General features: G+C 42.1%; 2 protein-coding genes across 2 annotated transcripts in view; one reads left to right on the forward strand and one right to left on the reverse strand.

The window, feature by feature from the left end:
• Positions 1–22: 22 nt before the first annotated feature.
• On the forward strand, positions 23–6,764 carry CYB5R2 (cytochrome b5 reductase 2). Its single transcript, XM_066553063.1, has 9 exons — positions 23–149; positions 227–373; positions 1,015–1,087; positions 2,160–2,266; positions 3,235–3,364; positions 4,083–4,166; positions 4,665–4,750; positions 5,306–5,405; positions 6,313–6,764. Exons 1-9 carry the CDS (start codon positions 135–137, stop codon positions 6,483–6,485), a joined length of 915 nt encoding a protein of 304 aa, XP_066409160.1. The 5' UTR covers positions 23–134; the 3' UTR covers positions 6,486–6,764.
• Positions 6,765–6,792: 28 nt separating this feature from the next.
• The window catches only part of PPFIBP2 (PPFIA binding protein 2), a 76,879-nt gene continuing 64,086 nt past the window's right edge, over positions 6,793–19,585 (reverse strand). The window contains exons 16-28 of the mRNA XM_066553064.1: positions 18,175–18,319; positions 16,893–16,925; positions 16,207–16,345; positions 15,433–15,561; positions 14,795–14,945; positions 14,531–14,642; positions 13,952–14,040; positions 13,117–13,239; positions 12,394–12,519; positions 11,364–11,552; positions 10,805–10,975; positions 9,220–9,285; positions 6,793–8,561 (exon numbers count right to left, since the gene is read on the reverse strand). Coding sequence (XP_066409161.1) covers positions 8,490–8,561; positions 9,220–9,285; positions 10,805–10,975; positions 11,364–11,552; positions 12,394–12,519; positions 13,117–13,239; positions 13,952–14,040; positions 14,531–14,642; positions 14,795–14,945; positions 15,433–15,561; positions 16,207–16,345; positions 16,893–16,925; positions 18,175–18,319 — 1,545 coding nt within the window. The 3' untranslated portion in view covers positions 6,793–8,489. The remainder of the gene's footprint in view (positions 8,562–9,219; positions 9,286–10,804; positions 10,976–11,363; positions 11,553–12,393; positions 12,520–13,116; positions 13,240–13,951; positions 14,041–14,530; positions 14,643–14,794; positions 14,946–15,432; positions 15,562–16,206; positions 16,346–16,892; positions 16,926–18,174; positions 18,320–19,585) is intronic.

Genomic DNA, 19,585 nt, shown 5'->3' on the forward strand with positions numbered 1-19,585 from the left:
AGGCGGGAGCCGAGGAGGAGCCGGGAGGAGGAACCCGAGGAAGGATCAGGAGGCGGAACAGGGAGGAGGAAGCGCGAGGCGGGATCTGCGCGGCCGAGGCTTAGCGGGCCCCGGGAGCTGCGGGCAAGGCCGCCATGGAGGCGTTTGCGGTGAGGGCTGGGGCTGGGGAGGGCCGTGCCCCTCACGGCCGCCGTGGCCTCACCGCCTGCCCTTCTTCTCCTGCCAGGGAGCGCCTGTGGCCATCGCCGTGGCCGTGGTGGCGGCGTCGGCGCTGCTGCTGCTGCTTCTCCGAGGGACGGCGCGGAGGCCGAGCCGCCCCGTCACCCTGCAGGACCCGCTGGCCAAGTACCCGCTGCGGTTGCTGGACAAGGAGGTACCCGGGACTCTGGGGACATGGGGCATCGAGGGTCCGAGGGCAGTAGGTGCGCTGGCCTGGGAGGCTCTTGGCCCTGGGCTACCCCAGGGATCGAATCCCCAGAGCAGGGCAGGGAGCTCTCCTAGGATGGCTGTGCCCCCCGCAGCCACACTGTGATCCCCCCAGGGTAGAGCAGGGTGTGTAAAAGAGTTTATGGCATGCTGCGAACTGCTGTTTCCCGATGCTTTGCATGTTCGTATGCTGGCTGTGTTCCTCCCTCGGTTCTTGTCCTGGGTGCACCATGAGAAGCAAGCCCGGAGCTGCTGCACGGCAGTGTTGCCTGATCTTTGTCTGCCAGCATGCAATGTGCTCACTAGCCTTGGGCACAGAATTTCCTGGTTTTATCTACGTAAAGATGCTGTAGGGATTGTGCAGGCCGGCAAAAGTCACTCCTTGTGAAGGTAAAGAGGAGAAGACGGCTTCTGAGACTCCTGGTTATTTCAACTTTGTTTTTCAAACAAAGCAGTTTTCTGTGTCCTTTCCCAGTATTAGGCTTGCATGCTAACAAAGAGCAGGCTTGCTGAAGCATATTGTGTTGAGTAGAGTTTGAAATTCAAAGTAGTGGTGATGCTGACCTCATTCTAACCTTGGTTTTTTAGGAAATCAGTCACGATACCAAGAAATTCAGATTTGGGCTACCCTCAACGAATCACATATTAGGATTACCTGTAGGCAAGTACTGTAAACAATTACTTGTATTTCTGGTTTCTCACAGTTCTTGGACTTCTGACTGTGAATTTAAGGCTCAGCAAAGCAAGGAGTTGAAAGCTGCATCTGAATGCTGCTGTCTCAGAGAGAAATGTCAGGTTTCCCAGAGGGGTTGTATTTCGGATCTTTTGTGGGTGCTTTGTCCAGTTGTGTGGTGTAGGTTAGAAATGGAGCAGAGACTGAACTGAGCCTGATGGAATTTGTCACCAGTCAGGATATAAGCAAGAGTGGTATATGTATGTCAAAGCTTTTTCGTGTTTCTTATTTGCATTTTACTTCCATCTGGTCCCCTCAGTCTATTGGCAATTGCCCTCATGGTTTTGGCAAATACAAATACGTGTAAAGGAGGAAGGGGGCAACTCTGCTGCCTGGGAACATGCTGAAATATTCAGAGCCTTTCCTGTGCATGCACTTCCCTTTGAATTACACACATTTCCATGCAACTTTATCTGGAGTTCTGTAGCACGAATTTCAGCCTAGGATTGGCCTTCTTTGCTGTGCCCTGGAACACTGATAGCACTGAACCTTGGACCTTGAGTCAGTGAAAATCTCTGCAGGGGAAAGTCTCTCTCTGATCTGCAGATGTGGCTCTGTTTGTTCTGCACTGTTTGGCAGTTCCCTGAGCTGTGTGGCAGGTGTCAGGGTCATCCCATTCCATGCTCTGAGCATGTCCTTGCATGCTGCCTGTTTTTCTCCAAACTCTCTTCTGGCTTGTATGGAAAAGAGTAATGGAATTAACTAGACAAATGGTAAACCAGCTGAGATGTGCTCTGCAGTGCATGTGTTTATCCAGGTTCATTCTTAAAAATTTAGGAATAAGATCCTGAAACTGTATTACTGCCTGGGAGATGCCTGCTCTGTGCTGAAAAAAGAGAAGAAACTGAATGTTTCATGCAGCATTTATATGGCAAAGATTTTCTCTGTCATTGCATGTGTTACTCATGCAGGTTACACACAAGCAGGTTACAATACCTGCCTTTCTCTCTTGTCCTCCATGGGTGAAAAAGATAATCAGATTGTAATTCTTTCTTCTCAGGCCAGCATGTTTACCTTTCTGCAAAAATTGATGGGAATCTGGTGGTTCGAGCCTATACCCCCATTTCCAGTGATGAGGCAAAAGGTTATGTTGATTTAATTATAAAGGTAAATTTTGGTTTCCTTTATTAGAGGTAAGTTGCTAACTGGAAGGAGGGCAAGCACTTCATTTTAGTGAAATAGTTTGTTTTGATTTAGTAATCAAATTTCGTTGTCTTTAATTCAAATTTTATTAGATTTTGTTTTCATCAAAGCTCATATTTTTCAAATAGGGTGACTGCATGGCAAACAACTCATTGCCCTTGAATAGTAAGTTGTGTCCTGTGTATCTGCTGTGGGGCACTGAGGGATGGCAGAGGAAAAGTAGAGGGAGGACAGAATCACTTCCCTGGCAATACTTTAGGAATTTCCCTAATATCTTTTACTTAGCAGCGCATGGATACTGATCTCTCTCCCTCTAGATGCCTGTGCTGCTGCTACTGCTTAATGCAAACAGCTCTAAGCAGAAAACAAGTCACACAAGGGAAATCCTTTAAGCTAGGGAATGCAGGATTATCTGATCCCAGGACTTCTGGATTTCCTAATCCTTTTCTATGATAGAGTTTGTCCTTAGGCAAAAATCCAGGCTTTTTTAAAATTATTTTTTGCATGTTCTTCATGTTACAAGGGTGGTGAATTGTTATGAGCTGCTTAATGCTTCTTACATGCTTTGAAAGCTGAAAAAGCTGTTGTGTGGCTGATTAGGAAAGGTTTATAAGGAAAAGATGCAACAGTGCTGTTTTCAGAAGGAACAGCTACAAAAATGGGGTGACATAATAGGGCAGCAGTCCCTAATCTGCCTGCCACCCATCCCTGTTATCCTGGCTGTTTGCAGGGAGCAGAGGGACATGTGCCCAATAGCACATTTTACTTTTTTTGGCTGCTTCCTGTTGCAAGGCTCACGAGATAACTGGGAGCAAAGAATTACCTGGATTTATTTCTCAGGTGTTGAATTTCAGACCTGCAGAATTATGTTCTACAGATACTGTCTGTAGGAAAGTTAGTGGTTGATAATGTGCCAATAATTGTTCTTACAGGTCTACCACAAAAATGTGAACCCCAAGTTTCCAGAAGGTGGGAAGATGTCCCAGTATCTAAATAACATGAAGTTTGGAGACACCATTGATTTCAGAGGGCCAAATGGACTCCTGGTCTATAAGGGGACAGGTACTGTGACGCAAAGGTGGGAGAGCAAAAGGGAGGTATTGGTTATTTTCAGAGGTGTTTTATAAAACTTGACAGCTGTAGAGAATATTTTTTTAAGTGGAAAAGAGGAAAAATCACCTTTCCTAGACTTGACCATGAGCCTGTCAGAGTTGGTATGATGGGAAAGAGTACTTTGTGTATGGAATAACTGATGAGTGTCTCACTCCTGGGACTATAAATCTGAAAAAAATTGCTATTGCCTTATATGACTGAGAAGTCTGCACTGGAAATAAAATACCTTAGCTATATATTTGGAGGGAGATGCTCCAGATGCTTCTTAAGCAAGTGAGGTTGTGGCCTAAAATGTCCTCTGAGAATCTCTGTGCTGTTACTGAGACTGAGCTGACTGAGAGCTAGCTCCATTTCATAATTAAAATCAGGTCTGAGTTGACTGTGAGGAAATAAGCTCAGAGAAGTAATCCTCTTGTAGGATACAGGTGAAAGATTTTGCAGTGATCTTGACTGAGAGGAGCTGTGCACTTAAGTCTCACCTCAGAGTGCTCAGCACTTGTCTGGATGCTGACCTCTCTCCTGATGACTCTATCTCAGCAGAAGGGAGGGATTTCCAGAATTTTTTTTTTTAATTAATTGATCACCTGTGGTAATTTATTCCCATGGAATTTGTGTCCATGTTTGTTTGGAAGCTAATGTACCTATAGATTTGGAATATTTCTTCTAGGTACCTTTCTTATCAAGCCTAATAAGAAGTCTGAAGCAGAGAAAAAGTTTGCAAAGCACCTTGGGATGATAGCTGGAGGAACAGGTAAAACTAATCCCATCATGTGGGGTGTCTAGAGAATGAAAATGTTTTTTGGATATATGTGAGGACTACCCCTGTACTTTAGTAGCAGAGTATTTACACACCTGCATTTCTTTTCATTAATTTATTTTCATGGTGGCAACAGTGAGGCATTCTAGTGGTTTGAGCTCAGTCCTGGGGTGTGGCAGCCTGAGACCTTGTGACCTCAGAGAACTCACTTCATCAGTGACAAAAAGAATTTTAAGAGAATGTCTTGAGGGGTAAAATTATGTGATGGAGAATCCTGAAGAGAAAGCCCTGCATACAAGAATTGTGAGTTTGTTCTGGAACTGTTTGTCATAATAGAAACCCCCAATCTGCACTCCATGTGGATTAGAAATCCAGAGGTGTGTAGCCCTATGCAGACTGAGATCCCATTGAAGACTAAAGTGAGGCAGCATTCACAGTGAAACTGTAGCCATGGAAAGAAATACCCACTTTAACCATTTTGGTTTTTAACAGGAATAACTCCTATGTTGCAGCTGATCCGTCAGATCACAAATGATCCTAAGGACTCCACAAAATGTTACCTCCTTTTTGCTAATCAGGTGAGTGTTCTGACTTATCTGTTTGTTCTTTTTTAATAACCTACTTGGTTTTGCTGGCCTCTGAGCTTTTTAAACTGATGGCCCTTGTTTCATACTCTTTCCCACTTAGCTGTCTCCTCATAGTTTCACTGAATTCCTACATTAGAGAGTAAATACAGCAACCAGATCCTGATCCCTCTGCTCATCCAAGTCCTTCATTAATTTCAAGGAAAAAGGATTTGTTTCCACTAATCTTTTTATACAGCTAACCTTCACCATGCTGGTCCAGAGACATTTGCCAGGGTCAGGGACAAATCCAGCTCGTGATTTTAGCCTGGATTAAAAAGTTGTTCTAATTGCCATCTTTAGGACTGTGTTTAGGTGGCTGTAGGTCTCACAGTTTGTTGTTCTTTACAGAAGCCTGTAATGATAATAGCTGCCATGGAGGGGACAAAATACCAATGACTTTATTGATTTACATAGTTTTTATCATTGCATTTGCTGTGAATGGCAGATGAGCTCCCAGCAGAGGGCTCCTGGGATGGTTTGGAGCTAACCAGCATTCTTATTTTGCAGACAGAAAATGATATATTGCTGAGAGCTGAGCTAGAAGACATTGCCAAGAGGCATCCTGAGCAGTTTGTGCTGTGGTACACCCTGGACAGACCTCCAAAAGGTAGGGACACATGGAAATGCCCTTGCTTATCCCTGTCAGAGCTGCACTCGTGCTCAAGGGGACAGCAGAGTAATGTAAAATGTTCTTGTCTTACCCTTTGAAACAAACCTTACCCCACACTCCTGTTTTAAAAAGGGATCTAAGCCAGGTGGGGACTTAAAAAGTGGGAGCTCACAATTAACCTCATTTGGGTCAGATGTGTTACTCAGTGCATCTTTTCATGTATTCCAGTTTTTGAGAGTTTTCATCAAAAGTTCAGCTCTGTTTTGGGCTATCTCCCAAATGAAGTTATGTTAGCATGCTGTTGGCACTAAATTGTTTAATACCTGTAAATATTATGCGCACATCTTTGTTTTGCAGCAGCTCCAGATTAGATTCTGGTGAAACAGAGTTGCCATGTGTATAGATTAAGCTTCTTGGCTCACTTCAAATGGCAAATGCATTCAATTATACTAGTGCTTGAAACAGTTTAGCATTTCCTCTTTTGTTTTCTCTTATCACTAAACGACATGGCAGAGCTTTTGTTGACATTAAACTTTGTCACCTCACCATTCCATCTCAAAAAAAAAAGGTACAGGTCTCAATACCTCTCCCTGCCACTGGGTGACCCCACTTCACTGGAAAAGCTGATTCACTCTTCCTTTTTATTTCTACCTGCTCATTTCTTTTAAATTTTATAATTTATTGTTTTAAGACCTCTATGTCTTATCACCCAAATCCTTGTTATCCACATGTTTGTTGTCCCTGTGGAAGAGGATCACTAGGTTTGAGCTGAGTGAGAAATTTAACCCTGTCCTGGCTTGCAGTGTTGGTGCCATTACTTGATTCTCCAGCTACTTAATGAGGTTTAAAGAGGTTTCAGCCTGTACAGAGATTCAGAGTAATTGAATTAATTTCTTTGTTGCAGACTGGAAGTACAGCTCTGGCTTTGTCACTGCAGACATGCTGAGAGCCCACCTGCCTCCCCCTGGCAGTGAGACCCTCATTCTCATGTGTGGGCCACCACCAATGATTCAGTTTGCCTGTCAGCCCAACCTGGACAAGCTTGGCTATCCCAAGAGCAGTACATTTGCTTACTAATACTGATGTCACCTGGTACCTTTTTTGGAAGTACTGCAGATTTTTCTACAAGAACAGTTGATGTGCAACTGTGCAGCAATTAGGAATTGTGTGTGTGTGTTTTTTAACACCTTGATGTTATTTCTGCAGTTTATAACTTCATAATTACATTATGTGTTTTAATACTAAGAAGTTGAGATGTCATCTTGAATTGTATGGGAGTTACTTAGTCTTACCTCTGGAATTAGCATAAAATATTAATTCTGAGGGAAAAAAAAATAAAGATGTCATCCACATGGATTTGTATTAAATCATTCCACAGTCAGCAAAAGAGAGGGGAATATTGAGAATTTATTCATTACAGTCAAAAAATAAGCATTTATACCAGTGTTATGCTAATTAGGATTTCTTACTACATATATTTAAAAGAAGAATCAACTGTTTTGTGGATTGACTATTCACAGCCAAGTTTGCACAACACCACACTGTGTTGTAAATACAGCATTGAAAGACAATAGGAAGTGTTGTGTTTGGAATATCCCAGGGCAGCTGGAGCAGCCAATCCCATTTGCAGTGCTGTAATAAGTCTGTTGGCTAATTGACCTGACAAAGTATTTTAAATGCCCATGGTACCTGAGCTGGTCTCTAGCACTGATTGCATTGCCAGACTGGTGCATTTCATAGCTTTTATTAAACATGAGTAGTTTGCTGATGCATGGACTTATTTCTCACTTTTCTGAATTTTCCTTTTTTTCAGTTTGCAGTGATTGAAAAGAATTAGCCTTGATTTTACCACTGTAGACATGTGTTTAAATTATGTGTTTATCTTGTTACACCTGACCATACAGTGCAAGGTCTGTCATGAGAGACTGGTGAACTGAGGACCAGGGTGGATCATCTGTAAAAAGCACCCCAGGTGGTTCTCAAAGAGCCCTTGCTGCATCCTGTGGCCAGCCCTGGAGCTTCCCTCTTTCTTTGGGAGGGCTGTATTGGAATCTAAAGCAACACCTGCAGCCAGCAAGTGAGTAATGCAAACCAGCCCCGTACAAAGTATTTTTCCTTACCATTAAGGAGTTTTTTTTTTTTTTCTGGCATTTATCTGTTTACTAAGAGAGCTTGTTAATAGCTCATTAATACAGGAGATGTACATGTAAACAAATGCCACAAAGTAATTGGTGCTGTAAAGATGACAACTTCACCCTCAGCCCCTCAGAAAGTGAGAGGCCATACATCCCTTTGGTGCAGTCTTGTCTGGCCCAGTACAGCAGTAGAAGATTTATTTTGTCAGGTGTTTTAAAGAAATAAATCTTTGTTTTATTCTGGTACTTTCCTGGTAGTCTCAGAGTTACAATTTCCTACTGCAGTTGTTTTTGCCTTAGGTAAAGATTTGTGAACAAGGCAGCTTGTCATCCTAATAAAAGCAAGGGCTAGATGGACAGTACTGTGTTCCATTCTTCCCGTCCTACAGTGCACTGACTTGGATAAAGAGAGGGCAGTACAGGTGCCAGTGAAAGGGAGGAGAGATTGAAATCCTTTCTGGGGACCAGTCTGGCAGGACCACAGGAGTGGTGAGAGAGCCATTTCTGCTGCTCTCACCAGCATCCAGCTGAATTCCAGGTAGCTCTGATTAGCCCCCCGTGGTACAATTATGTGTTAATGATTCCTGCACTACAAGTTAATTATAAAAATAAAAAATTACAAAAGGTCTTTGATGTAACAGTACATCAACATAGCATGTAAAAGTCAAGTGAATGAAAGGACAAAGCATTGCCAGTCTTGGCTTTCCAGACTCTGGATCTGAGTCCCAACTCCTCTCCCAACTCCTGTTTCCTATTACATGATGTGGGAAAGCAGCACAAAGGAGAGTTACCTGTAAGCTGTGGCTACACTGACAGTAGGAAATGCTAGGTGGGAGGTGGCAGTGGCAGAAAAGAGGCAAAGCTTTCCTGCTCTACAGCATCCAGCTGCTCCTGGCCACTCCTGCAGGCGTGAGGTACAAGCAGTGATCATGGTCCTGCTGAAGCATCATCTCCAGTCTTCAAAGGTGGGTGTTAAAAACCTGCTGTCATTTAGCATTTCATCCTGGCTCAGCAGTGTCTGAAAAAACAAGATGGGAAGGACTGAGGGGGTTTGGTGAGAGGCCTGTGCTCCCAGAGACCCAGCTGCAAAGAGCTCAGGCTCACGACACAGGAGGTGAGAGCCACACACAATCAAAGGGAATTTCTTCATTACAGCTTTAAATAAACTTTTTTTTTGTGTGGGGAAACTTGTAGAGATTATGTGTCTGGCAGGCAACTCAACTATATTTCATAATTCTTTATGTCTTCCAGTCACTTATTTTTATTTTCTTAATGGCTTCTGTGGAATGAAGAAGCAAAAGTGAGGTGTTTGGTTTTGCACAGAGTTTTAGCTCATGTAAATTTTCGAAAGTCTGTACATCATTCCTACCTGAGGTGGTGGTTACCTGTAAAATCTTTGAAGAATTGTTTTTATTTAAGGAGATGAATATCTGTCATTTTGTCAAAGAGCCATCAGAGTTCATGAAAACTTAGGCCTAAATGAAGTTTAATTTCTAGAGCAATTTAAAAGCAGGGATTTTTTTTTTTTTGACTGAATGTCCCACCAGACTGTAAAGAGATACTTAACAAGAACAGAGACCCACTTACTCTTCATTACCACCATCAATTACCAACTTTCAGTGACTTTTAGCAGAGCACATGCGTGACTTTGGAACAAGAGAGGAACCAGTACTTACGGTGAGGTGGGTTATGCCTTGGGAAAGAGCCCCTATTTGCATTACTGTGCCTTCTGAGTGTTCCATCTGTAAAAGCAGTCAGCAACTAGTTCAAATCAGACAGCATGTGCAATTTTATTCACTCTACATGCAGCTTTGGGAGGGATCTGTGCCTGGACAAATGAAGTTGGGGTAAGTTGAATAGCTCCTTAACAAAAATGCCTCTGTGCTACAAGGTATATGAAAATGCATTTAATGATTGGAAGAGTGAATCCTGATTAACAGAGATTGATTGCATTAAACTTGGCCTTTAATTCACAGAAAAAAAGAAAAAGTGTAACTGATACTATCAATGAAAAGTAATATTTTCTAAATGGTCTGACACTACTTATTTCTGGTAGGCTTTCACAGGCAAGAAGTCCTTGATACAATCCTACCTCTTTTTTCATAGGAATGTCACCAGTTCTAGGGTATTGTGATTTCCTGCTCAGAAGTCATGCTTAATAGACAGACCATGTTCCTAGAGAAAAATCCAGTCTTTCTGTCACGCTTGAACAACTGCACAGTGCAAGTTCTTGGCTCAAAGTTAATGCATTCCCTCACAACTCCTAGCTGAGCAAGTGGACATCCACACTCACAGTCAGGGTTTGGTATTCTGTTTAGAAGCAGTACATTGAAAAAGACCACGGTTAGCCAGTGAACACAAATGAGATGTTAGATGCACTGAACCATGCAAATGAAAAGATTACCTGCACAGTTAGTCTTTTCAATGTTGTGACCATTCTCTTATCAGGCTTAAACCGTTTTTATGTCACTGGAGAATGGCCAGTTTACTCCAGCTGCCTCTGTGTGGCTCTTGTGTGTTGCCGAAGTTCACACAAGGCTCCAAGAGTGCTCCGTTTTTCAGGGTTTACATCCCTTTACACAACAGCAAGGTTGAAATAAAATTTGATGGTTTTTATCATCATTTCTCTGTATGCTGTCTAGACAGTTTCATTCACAAGTTCACTACTACATTGCAAAAGTGAATTAACTATTGGTTTATTAATAATTTGTTCATTGCTGATGCATTGTCTTCATGTTTATTATCTAAGCAAAACTACTCCCCACTGTACACCATGAAAGAAAAGTTCAGTTGGATTCTCTGATTACTGTCTGTTAAAAAATACAATCCAGTTGTACTTTAATATAACTCAATAGCTTTGTACAAGTTTGACCAAATGAATTTATTACATTAAAAACCACCCATAAAGATAAGGAAAAAAAAATAGTGTGCCATACTAAAATTATGAAAGCTAAAAGTACAAAAGTCTTATGTTTCCTGCAACCACACCCTTGACTGACAAAATACTTCGATCTTCAGAGTGTAAAGGTGTCATAGTCCTGAAAAAGGGCTTGAGGATGGATGAGCTTATTATGATGTTGATTAAAAAAAACCCAGCATTCTTAGTCTGGAACTCTTTTCAGTGTCCACAGCCAATACTTTTCTCTGTGAGTTCATGCGGATGTAGCAAAGAGTTTGTTATAGGGGAACATTTGGTTATTTGCAAGCTTTGGAATGCATGGAGAGGATGAGATGAGCATGGCATCAGTCTGTCTGTCCCACCTGATCCAGTTCCCTGTCAGTGAAAGGACTAAGTCCTTTGTAGCCGCCGTAATTTTTCGAAGTACCATTCGTAGCAGCTGGGCTTGTATCCATAGGACAAATGTAGTCTGTTGATTCGTCAAACTTCTTTTTCCTTAAGTTTCCAAAATGCGAAAATCCAAGTTTCTTTGGCTAAAATAAGGAGTCAACACAAGTTGTTTGAGTAAAACAAGTAAAGTTGTTCTGTAAACATTCAAAATCCTCCCTTTTTTCAATTACTGCTATACCCTGTTCATTCAAGAACTTAGATTCTGAATGAACTACATTTGTTCTCAAATTGGAATTGCAGTGGATGTTAAATGCATTTGCATGATGCTCCTTCTAAGGAAAGGCAGAACAGATTGCTTGGTTGTTTTCAGGACCTGATTGAAACAGATACATAGCAAAAGGTCTGGTATCTAAAATTAAGGGAAATGTAGCACTCCTAGAATTCACCTCTCCCTGCCCACCTTTGTTCCTTTGTAATTCAGAGTGGAGAGGTCTGACACTGACATCTCTCCTTTTTGACGGCAGTACATACCCGAACTTTGGCAGTGGTCGTCAGAGGTGTGTATGCTGCTGACTCCGTGGTTTCTCTTTTTTCTTGTTGTGCCTCTGGCCCAATTAACACGTTAAAATTGGTGGTGAGGTGGCGGCGCAGGAGGGTCTTTTGGGGTGGGATGTTCAGGAGCATGGCCAGTGTGTCACCGTTGAAGCGAGGTTCCAGAATCTGGGAAAAGGGCAGGATGTTTACTTTTTATATCAATATTTGCAATAATAAACCACTACAGTGCTGAGCAGAGGATTTCTCACTAAGTACCTGCTCACATTAGACCTTTCATAGCTCATTCATGATACTGGGGTTTGAATGGGAAATACCTGAAAGGAGCCAAGAAAAAATGCTGAGCATGATCAGGCAAATATGTGTTTATATTTATTATCAAACCCATCAATATGTGCTTATATTTATCTTTAAACCATACATTTGTTTGGGTTGAACAAGTTTCCTTTCAGAATTTCCTGCTCTGCTAGGTGTAAAAACTTAATCTTAGTAGGATTTCTACCATTGCATTTTTGCAAAAATTCAACAGCAGTTGAATCATGGTATTTCAGAACCCTGATTTTACTGAGCTGTAAATAGTTCTGAATGTTTTGAATTAAAAAAAAAAGTCATTTCCTGACTGCTGTGATTTCAGGGTGGTTATTTAGTGTGGCTCAGAGTTCTGGTAAATCACTCAAAGAAACACTCAGGGATGCCTTATCAAAAAGCAACTTTTGCACAGCACAGTTGAGGTTTCCTTTTCTGTGCTGCTGTCATACACTTGTGCAGAGTTCAACTTTGATTACAGAAAGTGTTTTAGCTGTTCCTTTGTTATTTTAGCTTTCTTTTGTAAAATGAAGATGCGTGGATCAGACAAAGAGGCTCCTTAGAAGACCTGATCATGCCGTCACATTGCAGATGTGCTTGTTTCTTTCAGCTTGATGAACATCAGACAAAAGATGGTTTATATTACAGCCTGAATTTTCGATATTACAGTCAATTTTTTAGTAGTGAAATGGTAAATTCTTACAATGAGGCCCCCGTGCACTCCGCTGCCTCGAAGGTTGGGTGCATATTCTGCCAGATCCACAGATCTGAGCCATTCCATCACCCTGTGGTTGGACCACTGCACCACATCGGAAGGAGAGACATTGTTCTGTTGGAGAAACCACAAAAGGTGATGACACCACAGCCTGCACCGAATGTGCACAGCTTGTATCTCAGCTCAGATAAAAACAGCCTCCCTCCTCTTCCTCCAAGGGCACTTGTTCTTCCCTGACTGAGGGACTGTTTCTCTTCAGGCCCCTTTCAAGCAGTCTCTGCTGAGATGGCAGACCTGGTCTAATACTGATGAAACCCCATGTGTTGCATCAGGAAGTACAACAGCAGAGATTGCAGATTACAGGGATAAAAAGGGAATGTTTGACAACAGGGTTATTGACAGTGTTTAATGCTAAGAAAAAACTGTGCTGATCGGGTAAAACCTTACAGATTTTAAAAATTAGGTCAGGTGAAGACAAATCATTCCAAATTTCTTCTCTTGGAAGATGAATTAACTTTTTTCCCACTATGCAAGTAAACTTCTGAAGAGAAATGCATGAGATTCAACTAATAAGTGGCATAACTGCTGCTTTAGGTGCAAGTCCCTACAATACAGTGTTGTATCACTGTACACTGCTGACTTTCTATCCCTTTTGGCTGGGACCAGGTAATTTGTGCTTGCTTAAATTAATTTATTTCAGCATTCCTTTACCTCCTCAACTGGCCTCCTGCGCAGACAGTGGGGATTGAAGCCGTTGACATGCAGCACATGAATGGCACATTTAATACTCAGGTGATGCAGCTGACTGGTGACTTTCAGGAAGAGAAGGTCATTCTGTGAAGGAGAGAGACATTTAGGTGGCACAGAACACATACCAAAACAAATATTCTCGCCAAGAAGAAAGAGTTTAAATTTGCTGTGTATTTTTATGTAACTGTGGTTTAGGGAAGATGAAAGTTTATACTTTAAAGAAGGTTTGGGTTTTGTTAGGGGGGAAGTTTGGAGGGGGTTCTGTTGGTTTGTTGGTTTTTTTTGTTTTTTTTTTTTTTTTTAACATTGCATCCTAGCAAGACCTGGCTAAAAAATGAAGGCAGAAGTGTAGCCTGTTAAGGCAAATCCAGGCCTTAATTATCCAGACTTGGGCAGGAGGATGGGAAGAAAACAGTGGCTGTTTGTGGCTCATGGTGTGCTGTGGATGTGGTCAGAGCTGTACAAATCAATGGATTTTCTGCTGTTACTTTGCTGAATATTGTTGCTAACTTGGTGTAGAGAACAATGAGCTCCAGAGGTTACATGTAAAACAGGTCATTTTACTTTTAATTGTGGTGTGCTACATGATATGAAAGAAGGACTTTGCAGAAGTTAGCCCTAACATGTTATTTATTTTATGGACCTTAGGAACAAATTCCATGCACAGGGCAAGCACAAAGGAGTTATTACTAGCACTATCTCTGTCTTGCAAAAATTCTTTAACTGCTCACATTCAAAGGAAAAATTTAAAAGTTTTTGCTTATTCAGAAAACTGAGGAAAAAGGACTGTACTTACCACAGTTAAGTACTGCAACATCCTCCCATCTACTCTGGATTCATGAAACTGGTCTTTGTACTGAGGCAAACCAATGTCATCAAGCCACCCTGCAGATATGAGAGCAATGGGGAACCAAATCCAGATCAGTGAGAATAAAACCCTTCTCCCCTCTTGCCTGGCCTGGCTTCTTTTGAGGCATTCAGGTAGCTCATGCTACCAGTTCTCCTTTCCTGAGGACAGCCTCTTGCCAGCAGCCTGAAAGCAATTCCCACCAACCAGCTTTGTCCACAGCAGCCCTGTGATATTTGATTTTACAACACCTGATGGAGCACACCTTCTGCAGCACAATGGAACTCTTCCTAGCCTGACCCCACCCATTTGATTTCCTGCTGTCTGACAGGGCTCCCCATGGAAGAACACACCACAAGCTGTATGTTTGGATGTCAAGAACAACACAAAATTCCTCAATTCTTCTATGGGGAAACTTAGTGCTTTTTAAAAGGTGTTTGGTAAGTGTTTAAACGTGAATCAGGCAGCCCTGTTATAGAGGTGGAGAAATTCCTTCCCAACCATCTCCAGGACAGTCCAAACACTTACGTGTCACCCAGATATGATCAAGTTGTGCAGACTTCTCATCTTGTTTTGCATTTATAGCTTTAATGGCCAAAACCAATTTCTTCCTGTGCAGTGGATGCTTTATTCCCATTTCCTGGAACAAAAAAAAACCATTATCAAAAAGTCTGCCCTGCCTCTGGCTCCTTTCCTCACGTGAGGTAACTCTGAAAATTGATACTGTGGATTTCAGAAAGGTAAAGCCAATGTTTTGGAGGGGCCTGGTGGGACAGAATCTGCAGTGATTACCTTTTCCATGTCCTGAGGAGTGGCAGTTAATAGCGTGTGGCCTGATGTCACCCACTGCCGGGCAAAAATCACGTACTGGCCCAGGCCAAAGTCCTCCAGCCAGTTACAAACTCTTTCAGTGCTCCACTGAGCAAAGGGGGCATTGTGGTCGCTGAAAAGCACAAGAAACATTGGAAAACCTTAAAGGAAAGAAGAATGTCCATATTGGAAAGCTTAGGGTGTGCCAGAGGCAGCACAGCAGCAGATCTGCTGGTGTGCTGTGTTCTGGGGCATCCTGGGAACTTGGCAGCCCAGCCACCACCTGTGAACAGCTGCAGGGCAGATAAGAACTTCCCATCTTCTGTTTGAAAAGAGGGAAAAGAGAATTGCTGAATCCTCATCGTTATGCAGATGAGGAGGTAATTATTATCCTTGTTCTTTAACAAGGTGAAATTTCTGACACTCCACCAAGCAGCTGCAACTTGCAGCTGGAGGAGCGCAGGCAGGGGATGATTTTTGCTACCAGGGAAATTCTCTCCATCTGTTGTGGAATTCCACGTGGACCGAAATGCTTGGGCGAAGTCCCCAAGAGGAGGGATTGGCTCTTGGACACATTTAACAGCAGCAGGCTGTGCCGGGGCAGTAGGAGGAGCTGTTACCTCTTCGGGCCTTTGGTGTCCTTGGATCGGGATAAGCGAGGTCCAGCTGTTGCCCGCAGACCTCCCCTCCGGAACTCTGCCAGCCCCAGGTCGTCTGCAGGGAAGTTACCTGACTGAGTTCTTCGAATTCTTGCAAGACAAGAGTGCCACGACAGGACTGTTAGCTGCTGACAGAGGATTTATTTGTTCTGCATGGAAACTACAGTGACAATTAACAGCTCGGTGGATCTCCCTGGAAACCGCAATTGCCAAATTCCAGAGGCAGCTGAAGGAGTTCTAGGAAATTCAGTCTGGACCTAGCTCTGGAGGAAAATAAAGGAGCTCCACAGAGCAGCTGTAACACTTTGATCCAATTACTAATGCAGACTTGGAAATGGCTGCTGTTGTTGAAGCAGATCAAGTGGACACAGTGCAACTGTGCCCTGCTTTCTGTTCATTCTGTTTTCCCCTTTTTTTTTTTAACCTGGTGTCTTTTGTAATGAGCAAATTACTACAACTTAATTTTTCATGGCTAATAAAACTGCTGGCATGCTAAATGAATTGCATTAAGATGACAGCAGTGCCTTATTTCTTTCACCAGCATGATGCTGTGAACACTCCCAACATTTTTCCACCCTCCTGTGTACAAAAGGACACACCTGTGGCAATCCCAGAGCTGCTTTTGCTCCCCAAATTTTAGTTTATTCTTGCTATAGATAATTGTAGATTTTGCTGGAATTCATTTTCAGCTGAAATGCTTTGACAGTGAATAACAATAAAAAAAAAAGACCTTACTTTCCCCAGATTTTCTTGATCCCTTTTGGACTCTTTCTGTTTTCTGGAGCCCATGGAGATTGTGGACCTGAATCCATTCCCGAAGAGAGAGGTGAGAGGTCATCCGAGACCACTGTACCATCCATGTTCTCTGTTTCTCCTGGGTTAAGAACAGTATTATAGTCACATTTTATACTCATTATTGACAAAGTTGTTGTCTGGGAGGCTGATGTTTAAATGCAGGACATGACACGAAAGTAGAGATACCCATAAAATCATTCTTTTTTTAAAAAAGCCAAACATGCTCAGAAGGTGAAAAAACATCTGGACATTTGATTAAAATTAAAAAAAAAAATTGGGTAAAATAATTATGTTATTTCAGTCTTTTCTATTTAACTACATTATTTAAATTAATTGAAGGTCTTCCTGCCTGCTCTTAATACCTCAGCTCCTCCATCAAAATCAGTGGGAATTTTTCTAAATTCAGGAAAAACAGAATGAAACCAGGAATAAGTGCCATAAAAAGAAACCCCATGTGAATGCCACACAGCAGGAGCTATTACTTCATTTCAGTACTGCACATAAGGAGTCCAGTCTAGAGGGCCCAGCTGGGATTAGTATTTCATAGGGAGAGGGAGAGGGAAAGGAAAAAAACAAAGCAAGCAGCAAACTGAGTGTTAAAGTTGCATCTTGTTTGGATACAGTACCTAGCACAGGTGCACTGACACTCCTGCCGCGATCTTCAGTCATCCCAAGAAGCAGAAAGCCAGATGGAGAAGCAAAGAAGATACAAAACACCAGCAAAATAAAGTTACAGGAGGGCAAAGTAGTTAAGCTAAGCATTTAGAGCAGAAGCAAAACACAAAAGAAGCAGTTATATATGGAAGTGAATATGCATTGGTGTGCACAAGCCCCAGAAACTCTGTACAGATCATCTGAAACAGGTAGGGATGGAAATGGATCTGTTTGGGCTTTCCTAACTATTCTTGGAAAGTTTCAGCTCTTTAAGCAAAGTTTACAGAGCTCTACAAAGCTTCACAGTATCTGAAATGAAGCAGTGGCTAAGATTGCATCAAAAAATTGCTCTGAAATACTGAATTGGAGGTGGAATGAATTCACTGCACGTGCAAGAAACAAACCAACCCGCAGGAAAAAATTCTCTTAACTTGGTGTATTTAAGAAGCCATTGCTTGTTTCTAGAAAAAGAACATTTTCCTTTTCAAGCTCACCCACCCTTGGATAATCCTGCAGTTAAAGACACATCAGCATGGCTCATGCATTGCCTGCAAAGTTGCCATCACAGAAAAGCTCTTTCAAAACCCATAAATAACCACAACCAATTGCAACCTTGAAACTGCAGTGTGCTAGCAGCTTTAGGGACCACAAGACCTTAAAATTAACAAACCCCCACCAAAGAAAAAAACACTACAGCCAAACAAAAAAATCCCACTGTAACTTTTGAAGTGCAGGAAGTCTTCAGAATCACAAGGGTTGCTCTTGTGCCCGAGCTCCCAAGCCCTTCAGTCCTAAAAATACCTGTCCCGTGCCTCACTCTTAACACCTTTCTGTCAACAAATCTGTGCTTAAAGTGCCACTGAAAAGAAATTAATTCAGGATTCCACAGGGCTGTGGCTGTGGAATGGAAATATATTTGTAGTTCCAAAATCCACGGAAGTTTTTCTGCCCGTACTAAATTAAATTTTCCCTAGTGGGTCCCCCACAGCTAAGCAACCAACAGTGCTGATAGAGGGATTTTTACCCAGAATTTTCATGGTTTTGATGGTTTTACAATGAAGTTTCAAGTGGTATTGTCATGTGCAACAGAAAAAAAAAAACCCTCAAAATTAAACTCACCCCTCATTCTGCCATGAGCTATGGGACTATTTCTGGTATCACAGTGCATTGTTCTGCACAGCAGATTCCATCCCATGCTATCCCAGCCCCTCAAACAGTTTGGATTTTCCCTCTGGGGGAGGCACAGATACATACTCAGGCCAGGGACGCCGTTGTCATCGTTATCACTGGTGCCACATCCCTCTGGGGAGCTGTACATTCCCTGCTCTCCGTTCTGCAGGGCTCGGGGCAGCTTTCCTGGCAGCGTCTGGTACTTGCTGCCTTTCCCCACTGGCATACTCTATTGTTTTTAAAAGAGGGAAAGATAAAATAAATACAAAATTCAAATTGCTCACAGCATCTGCAATCTGCTACACAATGTTCTTAAAGCTGAGAAAAAAGTATGGTACAAAATAACTCCACTCCCTGCTTACAGACAACTCAATTTAAACCCATCCATCAGCTGACAGTTTCCTAGCTAAGACACAGCCCTGCCTTCCCTCATCTGCTCCTCCCACTTCATCCATTCTGCATTTCTTCAAAATATATGTTAAATATTACCTGGTTTTGCCGTAAGAATTTTCCTAGCTGTCTCTCTTTCCTCCAGGACCCTGTCACTATTTAATTGTTCGATCTTTCCAAGGTCAACTTTGATAGCACCAAAAATGTGTTTAGTTATTTCTCAGATCATTTTTTCTCCCCTATTTTCCACCAGACTTTCTCTGTTTCTGCCTCACAATTGTATCTCACTGGAATTCAACCCAGAAGTATTTGTACACCTCAAATTTCCACAAATGTATTTCCTACCACTGTTACTAACAGTAAAAGAATCAAAGCCAAAGTTAGGGTACAGAAATTTAACTTTTGTAAGGACAAAAATCTCTTTGCATAGACAAAATTGTAAATGTGAATTTTTTTTGTTGTTGTTGTTTTGTTTTTCTGGGTTTTTTGTTTTCATTTTTAAAGAATTACAGCTAAATATAAATGCCAGTTCTATCACAGAACCTAATTCAAGTGATATCTACTTGGGCACCTTGCTTCTTTTACAAGGGTAGATGAAAAGTTCCCATAAATCTGATAGTTTTGAGCCTAATAAGTTAATTTTCCAGGCAAAGCACATGTTTCACAGATGTACTTTTGCCTACAGTTTTGGAAATGGCCTGTTGGGATTTCTTCAACGCTGAATCCAGAGGAAAAGATGGACAAGCCAACACTGTGGGTGAAAGCTGCAGGACACGGATGCTCTTTTGAGACATCAGTGAACCTGCAGCTCCAGCTGCCATTATTAGGGGGAGTGGTGTACATCCAATATGTGTTTTGGAATAAACTCCCACTGGGAAATGTTTCAGTATCAGAATGGAGGTTTCACAGGAAAACTTTGCACTGGAGATAGGCAAACCATATTTAGACACAGGAAAGTACAGTGTGCTCCTATTCAGTAACCCCACTCAACAAAATGTTTTCAAAGCATTGTCTGTGACAGGATGATAGATTTAAAATTCTATGAGATAACCACTGCTTTATCTGTTCTTATTCCGAGGCCTAGAGGATTCTTTGGATACTACAA

The sequence above is a fragment of the Molothrus aeneus genome, chromosome 6, assembly GCF_037042795.1.
Source record: "Molothrus aeneus isolate 106 chromosome 6, BPBGC_Maene_1.0, whole genome shotgun sequence".
Classification (NCBI taxonomy): Eukaryota; Metazoa; Chordata; class Aves; order Passeriformes; family Icteridae; genus Molothrus; species Molothrus aeneus.

Coding starts and splice junctions, on each gene's coding strand:
- CYB5R2 (XM_066553063.1), top strand. Junction 374..1,014: donor TGCGGTTGCTGGACAAGGAG/GTACCCGGGACT, acceptor TTGGTTTTTTAG/GAAATCAGTCACGATACCAA. Junction 3,365..4,082: donor CCTGGTCTATAAGGGGACAG/GTACTGTGACGC, acceptor TATTTCTTCTAG/GTACCTTTCTTATCAAGCCT.